This window comes from Mastigoproctus giganteus, chromosome 6, assembly GCF_048544385.1.
Source record: "Mastigoproctus giganteus isolate SK-2022 chromosome 6, ASM4854438v1, whole genome shotgun sequence".
NCBI classification, from domain to species: Eukaryota; Metazoa; Arthropoda; class Arachnida; order Uropygi; family Thelyphonidae; genus Mastigoproctus; species Mastigoproctus giganteus.
In genome coordinates, this window is record NC_143580.1 from 221,863,328 (window position 1) to 221,881,196 (window position 17,869).

The 17,869-nt window shown below is 35.6% G+C and overlaps 1 protein-coding gene across 3 annotated transcripts in view; it reads right to left on the reverse strand.

The window, feature by feature from the left end:
* The window catches only part of LOC150085010 (leucine-rich PPR motif-containing protein, mitochondrial-like), a 380,604-nt gene that overhangs the window by 228,118 nt on the left and 134,617 nt on the right, over positions 1–17,869 (reverse strand). For all 3 annotated transcript variants that reach the window (XM_090376735.1, XM_090376734.1, XM_090376736.1), the window contains exons 11-14: positions 17,444–17,481; positions 9,536–9,605; positions 2,742–2,866; positions 707–794 (exon numbers count right to left, since the gene is read on the reverse strand). In XM_090376735.1, coding sequence (XP_090232861.1) covers positions 707–794; positions 2,742–2,866; positions 9,536–9,605; positions 17,444–17,481 — 321 coding nt within the window. The remainder of the gene's footprint in view (positions 1–706; positions 795–2,741; positions 2,867–9,535; positions 9,606–17,443; positions 17,482–17,869) is intronic.

Sequence of the window (17,869 nt, forward strand, 5' to 3'; positions counted from 1 at the left end):
TTTTTTAGTGATATAGGATACGACTTTGACATTATACACCAATGAGCCAAAATATTATGACCACCTACCTAATATGATGTTGGTCCTCCACGTGCAGCCAAAACAGCTCGTACCTGGCAAGGCATGGACACAAGATTTCTAAATGTGTCTTGTGGTATCTGGTGAAAAGGTGCTAACCTTTTCACTGGTAATTACTAACACAGAGAGAAAGAGAGGGGGGGGTACTAACACGTAACCAGCAGATCCTTGTAACTCCTGTAAGGTCTATGGTTGAGACGCCACAGATCGGAGTGGCTGTTCCAACACAAACCACAGATGCTTGATGGGATTGATATCTGGGGAATTTGGAGGCCAGGGCAATACCTGGAAGTCTTCCTCATGTTCTGTGAACCAGTCTTAAACAATCCAATTTAAGAAACAAATAGAAGACAAAAGGCATTTATGCCTTTTGCTTTCTATTTATAATTTCTATAACCTATGATCTATTAGAGAGCTCATCAAGGAAGTGTGACATGCTATTTCTAGCCTACTTTTACCACTTATTTTGCCTAATTTCAACATTTGCTTATAACAACCCTCGCACCCTCCCTATTTTGGCTCATTGTAGGCAAATAATACCTGGTTCAAATAAGAGCTGACTTCTCTTTCTCTACTTCTCTACAGCTTACTTCTTTCTTAGCTAATTAAACTTAAATGGCATTCTTACCTAGTTCAGCTGCTTTCTTTGTCTCTGCTTTTGAAAGGTAGCAAAACAGAAGCGGTGCAACCACAGATCCAATAGAATATCCAAGATCCTAGATATAAATCAAAATAAATTCATAAAATATCTTATCTCTTTAAAATTATCTTTTAAACCTTTTTGCTATTAATTTCAATTCTATTTCATTTCTAAAAGATGTCTATTTTCCATCAAAAATGAAATTTCAATTTGGATTTTGTATCCCTATATCCATTAACAAGATTATAGTTAGTGCTGTCCAAAAATTAAGACTTTAATGACTATAACATTGTGATGTATCATCATCATCATCATCATCATCCAAATCTGTTATACTCATTGGGTATACAGATCAGGATTGTACAAATCAGTCCTTCTGGATTATCAACCTTCCATCACTATTTACCTCCACGATATCCTATTTCCTGTTAGATCTTTGGCTAGATTAAATCTCTCCTCCTTCTAAATGCCATCAACCCACCTTGGGCAGTCACTGGGCTATATTACCATTAATTTTTTCTTCAAGTATCTGTTTGGTTATTGCCCTTTTCTCATTCTGGTTGTCCGTATGGTCATACCACCTTAAGTTTGTTTCACTTACCTTTGTATATTTGTTATCTTAAACTTGTTTATAATCCCTCCTTTGTAATATGGTTTTGCCATACCTTCCATTCATTTATCATAACACTCATTTCTAAAGATAAAATTTTTTTTATAAATATCTTATTTATCTTTAGTTACTCTGTTCTCTCCATAGGTTAAAATAGGCTCAAAAACTATGTTATGAACAGCTGATTTTGTCGTGGCTAATATCTCTTTTTTTTCCAAATTTGATAGATTTCCTACACTTTCTGCTCTTTATTTCCACATCTTATGTTCCACCTTCATTTAAAGACTGTTCAAAAATAGATATACAATAATTACTACATAGGAGCAATTGTGCAGTCAGATGTGAAGTTTTCTAAGCAGTGCAGATCATGGGGTCTTGTCAATGATATACAGAAATTTTGCTAGCAGGGATAAGCAGGTGATTATTCCTTTGTATAAAGCAATGGTCAGGCCATACCTTAAGTACTGTATTCTTCCTAAAATGAGGTCTAGAGGCCTCATTTTAGGAAGAATGCAGAGTTGCTAGAATAAGTACAGAGAAGCACAACGAGATTGGTGAGGGGAACAAAGGGGGTGCTCTTACCAAGAAAGGCTTAAATTCTGCAAACTTCAGGGTCTAGAGACTAGGCACCTGCCAGGTGATCTGACCGATGTGTATAAGGTCTCGAATGGTTTGAGGAGGCTCAATGCTGATGGGATTCTTCTTCCTCAGATTACGCACCTGAGGAGCCAAAAATTCAAATTGAGAAAAGCAAGTTGAACGGAAGTGCGGAAATTTGCCTTTAGCCAGCGGGTGGTTGATTGTGGAAACAAACTTCCATCAGTCATTGTGGAAGTTGATAGCTTAAAGTATTAATGCTAATACTAATGTGTTCCAATTTTTGGTTATTTATAACCTGATTCTGCTTAAGCAAACATGGAGAACTGATACCTGCTCAACTTTCTCTCTAATAACATATAACTGAAGTGTCAACAGGAATTTAACATTATCTAGTATGCAACATGCCTTTTGGTAAGAAACATGTTTTAAGTTTTGTCTAATTTATTCTTTGAGGTCTCAATAAATCATTTAAAACGGCATATAAAATAAGCTGAGGAAAGTGTCAAATTATTAATAAAATTCAAAAACAAATGAACCTTTGCTCAGGTGGGAATGTCTTAACTTTGTAGCTCATTATTTTTAATTTCATTTCACTTCCCTGTCTTTAAACTGCATTTTTACAGTTCTAGAATAAGTTCTGTAAATATACATAGCACTTGTTAAATATCTTTAAAATACTAACTTATCCAAACAGTAAAAAAATATTTTGCCATTTTATTTCTCAAAAGAATTTAAGTAAAATAAGTAATCTTAAAAACACAAAGTAAATGAACTGACCTGCTGCCTCATTCATTCTTTATCTCTTATGCTTACCTTCATTTTTTGAATAACAACATCAAAAGCATACACATCAACAGAAGGGAGAGCAAATTCTGCAAATGTTTCATAATTTGCAGGACATCCCAAATCCAACATGAGTTTCAATGTGGAATAAATTCCTAAAATACAAAATAAAAAAGGAATTAGATAATTTTCACCACTTTTATCTTAAAATTTTATTTGAAGCAATTTTATCTTAAGCGAGCAATATGCTTCAATCAACAAAATAATTTTTATATTTTTTAAATTGAATAATCTGGGTTTCAAATTCTTAATGAATACAATTTTCAGATTTTATTGAACTACTATTTTAAAGTTACTGTATGCCTGAACAAAAAAAAATTCAGAATCCTGTCATGTCTGGACAGAATTGCAGACAGAGTATTTTGATCTCTCTTATGGCATTTCTCCTGCATGAATTTATATTTTGTGACAATCTTCAGTCCATATTTGCTAATTAGTTTCCACAGAATAAGGAATCTGTAGAATAACAGTTCTGCAACTGCTTCAATTAAAATATTTAACCATTCTTAAAAATAGTTTAAAAGAAGTCTTCCGAGTTAACTAGAAATTTTTCTTTATTCATTTAATTTTTTCAGAGCTTTACAATGAAAACCGCAGACAGATAATTAAACATCAATGCACAAGTACAAAGCTACACAAATATTATCGATAATCTGAACATTAAAAATTTCAGACACTATATTAAGCAATAATCTTTCCTCTTCTGGGATGCCATATTTGGAATTAGATCAGTTCTTGTCTCAATTTTAATAAATGCTTTTTTTTTTAAGAGATAATCTGATAATTGTATATACTTCTGCTTTCAATTTTCCATGTTAAAATATAACCCCTCAACTCCTATTACTAAACTATAAATCACCAATGATTAGATTTGGTAAAATAAAGAAACTGAAACATCTAGTTCAAAGGAAGACATCTGTAAGTGCGACCAGCTCAAGACATACTGGTGTTGTTTTCGGTTTTAGGCTCAACAGTGACTTACACAATAACACACCATTATGTATTATGCCTGTACAAGCATAATACATAATGGACTGATATGCAAGACGTGTGGGCTGAAAAAATAAAGTGATACATGATATTTTTATTACTCAGTCAAGTGCCATAACTCCATTTAACATACACCAAGGTGCCATCATGTTGTGGCACTAACATGTGGGACTAAAATCTCATGAGTTAATGAGATTTTAGTCCCACAGCATTCCACTTCATTCTCAACATATGCAAACACTAATATTGTCTGAATCTGTGAGTAATATATAGCTCTTCTCATTATTAAGGCTTCCTTAATAATGAAAAGACTTAATTCCTGTAATATGAAAATCAAGCCTACCATAAAAGGTAAAATTACATTTTTTAAAAATTTAATTACAGTGTGAACTACACTAAAAAGATCCAAGTGTAAACAGAAATCATGTTAACAAGCATACCACCAGGATTAATGAGACTAGCTGAAACAAAGCAAATGACTGATTAAGTGTCAGTGCTTAGTTTTTCTGGGATTAATTAACCCTACCTATTAACAATATACATTCAGACCCTAATAATTATGTATTATATATAAAAAAATTTTCATGGCATCCACCAGTCACGAAACGTTACTGAAACCTCTAGTACCGTGCATGGGGTTGAGAAGGCAGAAAATACTTAAGACTTGGATTTCTGTACATCACAATCTTCAATAAATACACAGAAGAAAAGTTACATTTAAAAATTACAATTAGAAAGAAAGATTTAAAGGCAAAAAAGTCAACCATTTTATTATCTGGAGAGAGAAAGCTTAAATTCATCATGACCTATTAATTTAAAAATAATTCAGATAGAAATGACTGAGTAGAAGTTCCATCATATACACAGCAATACAAAACTTAAGTTACTGGTCTTATTTAGTAATAATATTCCTGACAATGGGGAAAGCCTGTAATTTTCTATTAATTAAAATTAAAATTTTAATAGAAAATTTAATTAAAATTATTAAAACTAGTCTGAAGGAATAGATTTCTCTCTTCAACAGGTGTGTGTTGAATGTTTTTACACTAAAAAAAAACTTGATAACATTCTAAAGAAGCAGAACCAAGTATCTTCAGGCTTAAAAACACTTAACACGCTTACAATACTAAAATGAAGTACTGAAGTTTACACATCTAGTTTATTTAAAATATCTACAATGCAAACTTTCAGATTCACTTCAATTATATTTTCTAATAATAGCACCATCAATGATTTTTTCAATACAAAAAGCTACACTGATTATTGGTGTATGTTGGTAACTATTACAGACAAAGCAGTGTTGGAGCAAGTGAACGTAACACCTGGCTGGGGGGGGGGGGGTTGAGGCCCCGTTAAGTCAAGGAGCTGGGCACGTTCTTGTCATGTGTAAGCCATATCCAGGAATTTCATTACTTCACACAGCATGTTCTCCCTCAACTTTTCATACTACTTAATACATCATGAATTGTGAAACTAACAGAACTAACTTATCTGTGAAAAGATTTAAACCTCCGAAACACTTGCTCGTTCATTTCACAAATATATATAGTTCCAGTTATAATCTCAATGATGTCCATTTCCACTTAGTCTGCCAAACCCCATATACTCTTTCTGAGAGAATCCTAATTATCGGTTGATTCAACCACTGACCATCTCAGGTGTCCATATTATTCACTGTATGATTACTTTCACTTCAAAGATGGTACTTGTGCACATGTCCATATTCCCTGTCAGAGAAGCAATCTGCAATATCCTCTTTTCCATCTTCTCTGGCTTAAAATCTCTCTACCACATTCTGTCAAATTCATCTGTTGACCATATCACTCTCCCAACTCCACTGGTCACTTCGAACGCTGATATCCTCTCTTTGAAACTTGTCTTTCTCCATTCTAACTTTCCTAACAGTGAGGTAATTTTCGTTGATTTTAATGTTCAACTCCAGCTGGCTTCCATTTTCTAATCACAAGGTCTCAGCTGGTCGAGATGCTGAAGCTTTTGTAATTACTAATCACCTCACACAGACTATTTGTTTACCTACCACAACATACCAGACAATCCTAACCACATAGCCAACACTTGACCTTTTTCTCACAAACAACCCTTCTAGTATGGTCCAGGTAGTGGTCCTCTAGGTACCTTAGATCACAACTTGGTGATTGTCTCTTCTCCAAAGGAGCCTTTCTCTCGTGGATATTCTCAACCTTGTGTTGTTTGGCATTATAAGAATGCAAAATAGGATGACCTGCCAGATTTCTTTTCTTCCTTTCCTTGGTTGGATTACTGTTTCAAATCTTCTGATGTCAACAACTGCTCAGATTAAGTCAGTGAATTTATTCTTGTAGAGATGAAATCCTTTATTCCACACCCCACCTTAAAATCTCGTCCTTTATCTAAATCTTGATTTTCCAATAAACATGCTAAGGCTGTTCAAGATAAGAATGTTGCATATTACAACTGGCTTGTATTCAAATCTCCAGCTTCATTTTCTGTCTACGCCAAGGTTTACAACAATTGTGAAGCAGTTATTAATCAGTCCAAACTATATTTCAAACAGGCCAAGAGTAGAAAACTTTCATCTGTAGTCAAGCATTCTGATCACTTGCTGCAGTTATTAGCATTAGCATTAGTAGAGGCATTTGATGCAAGAAAGCAAGCTTATGCAGCATCAGCCAAAAAAAAAAAAAAAAAACCCACTTCACCCCTCTGTTCGTTCAAAATACCTGTCCAGCTGAGCCTTAAACTTATTTAGGCTATCAACCTCCACCACAAGGGATGGAAGTCTGTTCCACCAACCAACCACCCGCTGGCTAAAGGCAAATTTCCGCACATCTATCCTACATCTGTCTTTCCTCAATTTCAATTTATGCCCTCTCAGGTGATTTTTCTCAGCTAGAGGAAGAATCCCATCAGCATTGAGCATGCTTAAACCATTCAAGGCTTTATACACCTCTATCAGATCACCTCGCTGGTGCCTAGTCTCCAGACACTGTAATTTGCAAAACTTAAGCCTTTCTTCGTAAGAGCACCCCTTTGTTCCATTCACTAATCTTGTTGCCCTTCTCTGTACTCGTTCCAGCAGCTCTACATCCTTCTTGAAATGAGGCCTCCAGACCTGTATACAGTACTCTAGGTGTGGCCTGACCATTGCCTTATACAATGGAGTAATCACCTCCTTATCCCTGCTGGAAAAATTCCTGTATATCATTGACAATACTCCATGAGCTACTCTTGCAGCCCGTCTGCACTGCTCAGAGAACTTCATATCTGCCACAACCACCCCCAAGTCCCTTTCATTCTCTACCACTGTCAGTGTAGTACCACAGAGTTGATATGTTGCTCTGGGGTTGCTGTTTCCCATGTGTAGTACTTTACATTTGTCAATGTTAAACTTCATTTGCCACCTCTCAGCCCATCTGCTCAACCTTTCCAGATCCTGTTGCAGCAGCATAGTGTCAGTAGTGTCCTTGACAACCCTGCCAACCTTTGTATCATCTGCAAACTTGGACATTAAGCTTGATATACCATCATCAATATCATTTATAAATACAGAAAACAATAATGGACCCAACACTGATCCCTGAGGGACTCCACTAATAACATTAGTTCACGATGAGCAGTGTCCATTGATTACCACTCTCTGTCTTCTCCCCCTCAACCACCCCTTTATCCATAACAGCAATTTGCCTCCAATGTCACACTGCTCCAATTTGTGTAGCAGTCTTCCATGTGCAACAGTATCAAAAGCCTTTCTAAGATCCAAGTATATAATATCAAAGTTATTCCCTGCATCCAGTTCTTTTGTGACTGCATCATAGTATCCAATCAAGTTGGTCAGGCAAGACTTCCCCTTAACAAAACCATGCTGTGTCTGAGCTATAACTGAAGTCAGCTATAACTGAAGTTTTTGCCACGCCATGTTTTTTTATGCCGAAAAATATTCACGGCGCTTTAAAATTCACATTTTTTTAGGTTCCATTTTATATTAAATCAGCGATCGCGAATACAGATACCATGACGGGGGTTTACTATATATATATAGTGGATATGGCAAATAGTTAACAATTATAAACGTAAGATAATTAATTATAATGGTGATACAATCAGTGAAAACCTAAACAAAGAACCTGACAAGGGAGAGAAGAGCTGATTAATGCCATCAATGTCTAGATAAAACATTACATCAGTCTTAATATCTATGAACATAATGTGAATGAGCAGGTGGTAACTAAGTGCTGTGATAGCTGTCATAGCTGTCTCTGGTCCATGGTAATAACCTGGTAGGGAAACAATGGTTATATGCAAAAATGAAACATATATATATAAGGATAATTACTAAATCACTATGTCAAGCCAATTGTTGTAAAGATAGGTTGGACACATTGCAAAGGACTTTATCGAGGGCTAACCCTTACAATGAAATAATGTTAAAATGTAGAGGCTTTCCTGTCGTTTAAAAACACGAAGCAATCCATAAACTAACTGGAACCTAGGCAACAATGGTTAAACATAAATATTAAACTCAATAAAAATTATATATAAATAGCCGTCCATGGGAAAAGATACTTTGCAAGGGACTTGTCGAGGGCTAAACCCCTACAAAATACCAAACCCATGGCTGGCAGAGTTTCTGTTGTCATCTGCCTGTATAACTAGGACCTAAAGAAGTCCAAAAGTACCCGTAAGATGGGAATAATATAATAAGATAGTAATTATAATAATAATAATATAATAAAATAGAAATTATAATAAAGAAATTAAGTAGCTATTAATAGTAATTTTGCAGCATACAGGCTGGATGACATTTAGCCCGACCGATAGCTGAAACAAAATAGTAAATAAGTAATGCTGAGAACCAAATAATCTGCTAAACATAGTAAAATAAATTAGCTAACAACAGGAGAACGGAGAGAAGACTAGTTAAAGTAATAGTACCTCAATCCCCCTCAAATTGCTCTAATAGTTCATGAGGTATGAAAAAGAGAATAAGATAGTTAAAAGTAAAAAGTTGCTTTAGTAATTATAGTATTAGAAAATATAACATCACAGTTCCACGCTTTAGTAATTTGATTCTACACACACACACACACACACACACACACACACACACACACAATAATTACAATATTTGTATAAGATTCTCATCTTAATATCTCATGTAATTATTATCAAACCATTTTCACCCAAAAAATATTTGAGCAAAAGAGCAAGAATATGCACAGTAACATAATATCATGATACAGTTAATTTACATTTAAAAGCAAAGTTAAGCATTTTACTATTTGGAGAAAGGTAGTTTTAAATTCATCATAACTTACTAATTTCAAGATAATTCAGATGGAATCAAGTGAGTAGAAGTTTCCTTTTACACACAGCAAAATAGCCAGGGCCACCACAAGTGGGTAGGCAAGGTAGGCATAGCTTATTGGCATCAGTTCAGGAGGGCGCCAAAAATATTTTTGACATTGCTTTCTCTGACTGGTTATTGTTTATTAGTATTCAACATTTAGGGCGGAAAATTTTATTTTGCCTACTGGTGGCACATAGGGTTGCAGTGCTACTGAATATAGCACTGTTGCACACACCTTATGCTATTTTATTATTTTTTTTTACTTAGTTTTACTTAGCTTCACTAAAAATAAGTTAATACATAAAATTAAAAATTTTATGTATAAAGGTTTTTTTAGTTTTTGTAAAAGTTTACACATAACTACTCTTCCAATAATTAAAGCCATTCATGAATGTTCTAAACAAGCACACAAAAATTTACAACTCACCATTTTCATTCTTTTCATTTCTGTAAGCCAGAATCAATGGCCAGAAGTAGTGATTTCTCACAGGTAAACCCTAATAAAAGTAACTTATTTAACTAATATGAAGGATATCTGTACACTGATTGTTCTTTTTACTATGCAAAAAATAATATTTAAGCCACATTCTATACTATAATAACTATAACCAAATATATAAGGTACATTCAAGAAGATCCCAAAAACTAAGCATTATAGGGAGGTTCAAAAAAGGTTTGTAGTTGCCCAGAAATACAGCAGACTCTTGATTTTCCGGGATAAATGGTAAAAAAACAAATCCCAGATAATCGATTTCCCGGTTAATCCAAAAATACAGAAGTCTCCAACATACGTAAGAGATATGTTCTAGGACTTCTCACTTCGTCGAGTTTTATGTATCTCGGGAATGACTAGTAACATATTGCTACTATATTATTATTGACAAATCTGAATTCAGCGCGATACTTGTTAATGTTTGACCATTTTCATACATTCTTATTAGTTTAATTTTCTGCTCCAAATCGATCGCATTCCTTTTGTTGGTATATGTACTAGTACCGCTGTCACTTATTCTCTTAGTCGGCACCATGATAACAGTCAAAATGAAATTTTCTGTAAAGAACTTGACAGGGTTGAGGCGAAAACTCACTATTATCACCCTGTGTGAGCTCAAATTTTACTAAAGCACATTTCTGGAGGTCAACAAAAAACAATTTGCACTTTCCATTTTATTCGGCGTTTCTGTTAGCGCAATCTTATTATAAACGGATAGTAAACTCGATCTTATTGCATTTGCGATAATACCAATAGCTGGAATTCTGTGGGTTTTTACATTATTATGGTGAAATGTCTATGGGTACCAATAGACTGGAGATGTGCAAATGTGACCCCAATTCACTAGCCTGACCAATATGATTGGATACTATGATGCTGTCACAAAAGAATTGGATGCAGGGAATAACTTTGATATTATATACTTGAATCTTAGAAAGGCTTTTGATACTGTTACACATGGAAGACTGCTGCACAAATTGGAGCAGTGCGGCAATGGAGGCAAATTGCTGCTATGGATAAAGGGATGGTTGAGTGGGAGAAGACAGAGACTGGTAATCAATGGACACTGCTCATCGTGGACTAATGTTATTAGTGGAGTCCCACAGGGTTCAGTGTTGGGTCCATTATTGGTTTCTGTATTTATAAATGATATTGATGATGGTAAATCAAACTTAATGTCCAAGTTTGCAGACGATACAAAGGTTGGCAGGGTTGTTAAGGACACTACTGACGCTATGCTGCTGAAACAGGATCTGGAAAGGTTGAGCAGATGGGCTGAGAGGTGGCAAATGAAGTTTAACATTGACAAATGTAAAGTACTACATATGAGAAACAGCAACTCCAGAGCAACATATCAACTCTGTGGTACTACACTGACAGTGGTAGAGAATAAAAAAGGACCTGGAGGTAATTTTGAAGGCAGATATGAAGTTCTCTGAGCAGTGCAGATGGGCTGCAAGAGTAGCTCATGGTGTCTTGTCAATGATATACAGCAATTTTTCTAGCAGGGATAAGGAGGTGATTATTCCCTTGTATAATGCAATGGTAACACCTTGAGTACTGTATACAGGTCTGGAGGCCTCATTTCAAGAAGGATGTAGAGCTGCTGGAAGAGTACAGAGAAGGGCAACAAGATTAGTGAATGGAACAAAGGGTTGATCTTACGAAGAAAGGCTTAAGTTTTGCAAATTACAGTGTCTGGAGACTAGCCACCGGCGAGGTGATCTGATAGAGGTATATAAAGCCTTGAATGGTTTGAGCATGCTCAATGCCAATGAGATTCTTCCTCTTGCTCAGAATAGCAAGAGGAAGAATCTGAGAGGGCATAAATTCAGATTGAAGAAAGACAGATGTAGGATAGATGTGCTGAAATTTGCCTTTAGCCAGTGGGTAGTTGGTTGTTGGAGCAGACTTCCATCCCTTGTTGTAGAAGTTGATAGCTTAAATAAATTTAAGGCTCAGCTGGACAGGTATTTCAAATGAACGGTGGGGTGAAATGGTTTTTTTCTTTGTTTTGTTTTTTGGCTGATGCTGCATAAGCTCGCTTTCTTGCATCGTATGCCTCTACTAATGCTAATGTGTGTCCTCTTCACTGAAGTCTGCAGTCATATAAAAAAACACCATAAATAATTGTAAGAATCTTCTCTTTTTTTCCTATTTTTTTTGCTTGTTACTCCGATCTCACTTGTGCAATTTGTGTGCGCCATGATCGTCGTTATTGATTGCTTATTACTATTATTTTTTGTTGTTTTAAGTTTTACAATCCTAAAAATAAAAGAAATTAAAAAAATGAATGAAAACAAAATTTACGTAAATTTACAACAAATTTACGTCCGAGCTATAACTGAAGTCTTGTCTAAGATGATCCTGCAATGCTTCTTTAATCGGTGCCTCCATTAATTTTCCTGGAACAGAAGTTAAACTAACAGGTCTGTAAATACCTGTCTCCCCTCAATTCTCCTTTGTGGATTAAGGTCACATTTGCACATCTCCAGCCCACGGGTACCTCCCCTGAGTCCAAGGAAGCTGTCATAATTATAGCTAAGGGTTTGCTTACTTCCTTTGCTGCCTCATTTAATATAACTGGATAGATTCCATCCACCCCAATTGCCTTTCTTATGTTTATCTTCAACAATTTCTCCTCCACTTTACTCTCGGTTATTACAAGATTATCTAGCTTACTGCCAGAGTTTAATACACCTCTGGCATTCCCCTCCCTGAATAACTCCTCATGTGTGAATGTAGATGGAAAATATTCATTCCGTTTGTTAGCTACCTGAGCAGGATCATCAACAGTTGAACCATCGATATCAAGTGGACCAATCTGATTCATCCCCTTCCTTCTAGAGTTTACATAAGAAAAGAACTCTTTGCTGTTTTTCTTTGCATTCTTTGCCAAAGATTTCTCGTAATCTGCCTTTGCCTGCCTAACCTCCTTTGTGACTTGGTTACAGACCAGTTTATATCTATCATAGGCTTCTGTGTCAACCGTTAATTTATATGTATCCCATGTATTGTTCTTCTCTGCCACATGTCTCATTAATTCATCTGACATCCATTTAGGCCAAAACCTTGAACAATATTTCTTATTTGGTATGAAAAGCCTAGTAACTTCCAAGATTAATTCTTTGAATGCTTCCCATTTTGAATTTGCTGTTGATAACATCATCAGTTGGTGCCACTGTATAGAATTTAGATAGTGTCTCAGACCACCGTAGTCATCTTTACGAAAGTAAAAACCCTTCCCTTTACCCCTGATGGTAGTTACCTCTTTGAATAAATCCAACTTTAGCACACTGTGATCACTGCCACCTAGTTGTTCCTTTTTCTGCAGATTCTTAAGGCATGAAGAATCACTACTGATAATCAGATCAAGAGTATCACTCCCTCTAGTTGCCTCACGAACATGCTGCTGTAGAAAACAATCATCAAATAAATCCACAAAAGCCTTGCTAGTGTGTGAGTGAACAACCCACAAATTCCAGTTAATCTCTGGGAAATTAAAATCCTCCATTATAAGACACTGATTTACTGGCCCACTATTTCTCTGCACAATCGCTCATTATACTCATCAGATTCATTAGGCCTATAACACACACCTACTCTAATTTTTCCTTTCCCAGTGTTTATGTCACACCAAACAGACTCAACACTGCATTGTCCACCAATATCAATTGGATGCACTTCCTTAGATTTTATTCGTTTGTTAACTAACAGCATAACCCCTCCTCCCTCCCTGTCCTGTCTTCCTTCCTGTACACATTTTACTCCCCAAATTCCAATTCTGCACTGATTATGTCTGTGTGACACCATATCTCTGATATCTGCCCAACAATATCTGCCTTTGATGTCTTGACTACCACTTCAAGCTCATCAAATTTATTAACTATACTCCTAGCATTGGTGTACATGCAAGTATACATGCACCTGTTTCTACTCTTAGTTACCCTAACACAGCCCATGTATTTACTTGTTCCACTATGACTCCCAGGAGTCCTGGAAATCCCCATTGCTTTGCTTTCCAGGCTGCTGCTCAATTGCATTTTAATAAAAGCAATGAAAGAATCACTTTCACCTCTGCCAGTAGCTACTGTTAATCTATTAGTCCGTGTATCCCCCCAACCTAGCAGTTTTGTGACCCACCTAACTCTGCTTCAATAGCATCAGCAAATATTCTTGCACCCTTTCTATTTAAGTGTATCCCATCCCTGTAGTCCTCTGCAGTTCCACTGTATGATGTTAATCATTATTTTGGTTTTGCTAAGGCTGATTCATCTGACTGTTTTTTGTATACAGGGCAGTTTTTTTTTTGGGAATAAGGGGCATCCGGTATCCATAATATCATTGGCGTGGAGTTTTAGGATAGGTTCTTCGTAATTTGGGTGTATATCCACTTCCATCGTGTTGGTGGGTGGTTCAGTTTCCTTGCAGTCTTTAGTAGGTTTCAATTTTTCTGTGTCATTTGAGGCCACTGGAGTATCAATTGGGATACTAATTGGGGTGTTGGTGACATTGCTGGTTTTAGTTTTAAAATTATCTTTTCTAGTGGTTGATAAAGTTGCTTTAAACCAATTAGGTAGCAAGACATTGGGCAGTATTGACACATCTGTTTGAATTGCAGTTGTATGAAAACTTTGGGTGTGAGAGGCATAAGATGGACTAGGCATGATGAACATTATTTGTCTGCATGCCTCAGGATATGTGACTTTATGCTCTACTTTGAATTTTTGGATTTTCCTACCTGTCTTCCACATTTCACATGATTTAGAAAAGGCAGGGTGACTGCCTTTGCAGTTGAGGCAAATGGGAACTGCAGCTGAACAATCTGTTTGTGTATGATCTTTTGAACCACAAATAGGACAGGTGGTGTCACCCCTGCATGCCTGCTGCGAGTGGCCATATTTCTGGCATTTAAAACAGCAAAGAGGATTCGGGATGTATGGGCGAATTCGGCAATTTAAATATCCAGCTTTTACTGAGGATGGCAAATCAGGAGAAGTTAAAATGATGGAACAACTTGGAATGAAATTTCCATCTTTTTTTGTCATTATTCTTTTAGCACTGATTACCTTTTAATGGCTAAGTTCCTGAACTAATTCCTCCTCAGACACTGCAATTAAGTCCTATTCTGTGATGATACCTTTTGATGAATTTAAGATATCGTGGGGAGTAACAGATACTGGCAACCCACCAAATGTCATTGTCTTTAATAGCCACTCAGAATGTTTGAGAGATGGCTGTTTCAATCAGGAGATCTCCTGCTTGTAGTCGCTTCAACATTTTTGGTGATCCTGCAATAGATTCCAGATATCTTTCAATCATAAATGGCAATAACTTGCCCACAGGTTGGTTGGACAGGGAGTGTATCACTAGAAAATTAGGAATGCCTGGACACTGTGCTTCTGTTCGAAGCCTTTTTGGTTGACTAGTATTGTTATCATGACAGGATTCTTGTCTTGAGCTTGAAGTCTCTAAGGGTGGAAAATTGTTAGACTCCATGATGGCTCCTTTTGGACCTGGGGGTTTATCTTTACCACCCAGGCTACCAGTCCAGCCATAGGGAGGCAAGAGCAGTGCCATGAAGTAACCAAGTGGCTGAGTTAGTAAATTAGTATTTACAGAAAAAACAGAAACAGAAAGGTGGTTTCCCTTTCTGGGCCTCTGCCTACTTCTTGTAGAGTGAAAGTGCTACTCTGATGTACAAATTAAATCAAGAAAATGGTTTTTGAAACAAAAAATAGAATCTGTTCACGCAAATGCTCTTTGTAGAAATCGCTTTTAGAAATGCACTAAAAATCGCTTGGCCATGGAACAATTAGCACCCGGGGTCTCGGTAGAGTAAGTGGCGGACGTGAGCATAAAACATTACATTCTTATTTTGGACTGAAGTAAAACTGATGAATCATGTAAGTTGAATGAACATTTACATAATTTAGAAAGTAGCAGGTGTGAGCATAAGCTCACACTCACTACTTCCTAAGTGATGCTAACTCAGTCACTAACATGGATTCGGTTACTAACATGTCTCACCATAACAAAAAAAAAAAAAAAAAAAAAAAAAATGGATTAGAAAAGAATAATTAAATAGAAAAAAGTAAAATCATATCAGTCATTCATCATACTATTCAAGGTTTTTATTCTATTGATAAAAAGTTACCCATCTTAAATAAATTTTAAGATATTCTAAAAGAAAGCATATACAGTGGATTCCGGTTATTTGGGCCACCGGTTAATCGGGGCAAATCTTAAAAAACAAAAACCAATCGAGAAAATAGCCGGGGTTTACTTCGTGGCATTTTGTGGACAGACAAAATGCCGTTTAATCGGGGCAGGAGACCTCAGCACTGGAGGTTACCCTACGATTGTCTCCGACCGTACCACGTAATTCGGTCGGATTTCTGGAGGTCACAACCATAAAACAATAAAAACAATTAGCAGTCACCTGTTTATTGGGCTTTTCTGTTAGTGCAATCTATCATAAATGGACAGTAAACTCGATCTTACTGAATTTGCGGTAATACCGACAGCTGGAATTCTGTGGGTTATTATGGTAAAATGTGTTTACACTTCCATGGAATCTTCAATCATATAAAAAAAAATAATTTTCAGAATCTTCTCTTCATTCCTATTTTTAAAGCTTCGTAATTTGTTACTCTGTTCTTACTTGCGCGTGTAGTGTTACTTGCAATATGTGTGTGCCGTGTTCTTTGTTATTGATTGCTTATCTTTTTACTGTTTTAAATTTTAACCCTCTTTGTTATTGATTGCTTATCTTTTTACTGTTTTAAATTTTAACCCTCTTTGTTATTGATTGCTTATCTTTTTACTGTTTTAAATTTTAACCCCCACCCACAAATGTCAGTGAACAGAAATGTCAACTAGTTAGTATGTACATATTACAGTACGTATTAATTATTCCAATTATCACATATATTCTTCCGATTTTCACGTATCATTTAACTTTTTAATTAGTAAGGTAATAAAGAGTAAATTTGTGCTTAATATATCTTTACTTTTATAGCCTGTGGATAATATTCCTCCTATTTTCGCTAATTAGAATCACTGTTTAATAGAATTAAAATTGACAATACGAAATTTTTAGAAATCTTCAAGTACCGTGTTAATAGACTAGAAAAGAATAGCGAAAGCTTAAAAAGAATAGCGAAAGCTAGAATTAAAATTCAATTCACAAACGTGATCACAATGACCAGCGCTTACTACACATCGTATAATGAACAGTACTTTACTGTGGTGAGTTCGTCGTAAAATGTGATTGTACAGTGAACTAACTGTAAAGGGGGGGGGGATAAATTGTATTTTTAACTATTTACGTGAAACTTCGGATAATTGGGGCAGCCGCTTAATCGGGCCAAAATGCACTAGTCCCAATGTGTCCAAATAACCGGAATCGACTGTATTTATTTTGGAAAAAAACACTCTTGTAGCCTATTTTAAAATGAATAAGATTTAAATGGGTGAAAACAAAATTTTAATGGAAAGAAATGCATTTTTATGGAAAAGAAATACTTCTAAATATTTTAAATGCTTTAACATTTTTTTTTAAATATTGCTTTTAAATACCATAACAAACAGTCACAATATCTACAGTGCCAACAGCTGCTGCAAGTATATTTTCATTAGCACTAAGAATATCTGCAGCATTGGCTCCAGCAGCCACCACATAAGTGTTAATCCTATGTAATTATCTACCAGCCAAATCATTCATATAATTTTTTTTAAACTACACAGCTCGTTTATTTACATTCATGAGAAAAATATTTTCCATAAAATTTATAATAAAAATGAATGCAAATGCTTCACACTCAAGAGGAAATGACTTACCTCGCTATGCATGTGTTTCAGGAAAGCAATTGCATGATCTAAAAGAACAAAATAAATAATTTCTAAATTTTGTATGTGGACAGACTAAAAATTAAAATAAACCTTTAAGTAACCACACTTTAAAATCTCAAAGAAATGGAATGTGAGTAAAGCCACAGTACAGCATGAATCTAATTTATTTTGAAAAACAGCTTCATATTTATAGTAGTGCCAATTAGTATTAGTCACACAACGCAAAGAATCCAAAGGCTAAAAAAAAAAAAAAAATTCTAGAAAAATTTCCAATTCAGGAAAGAATAGCAATCGTGAACAATGTACAGTCAGTCCTCGTATAACACGTTTACACTACACGAATTCGATCATACATGATTTATAAATAGGGGAACGATGTCGCATATAACACGAATGTAATTCGCTTATGCACGA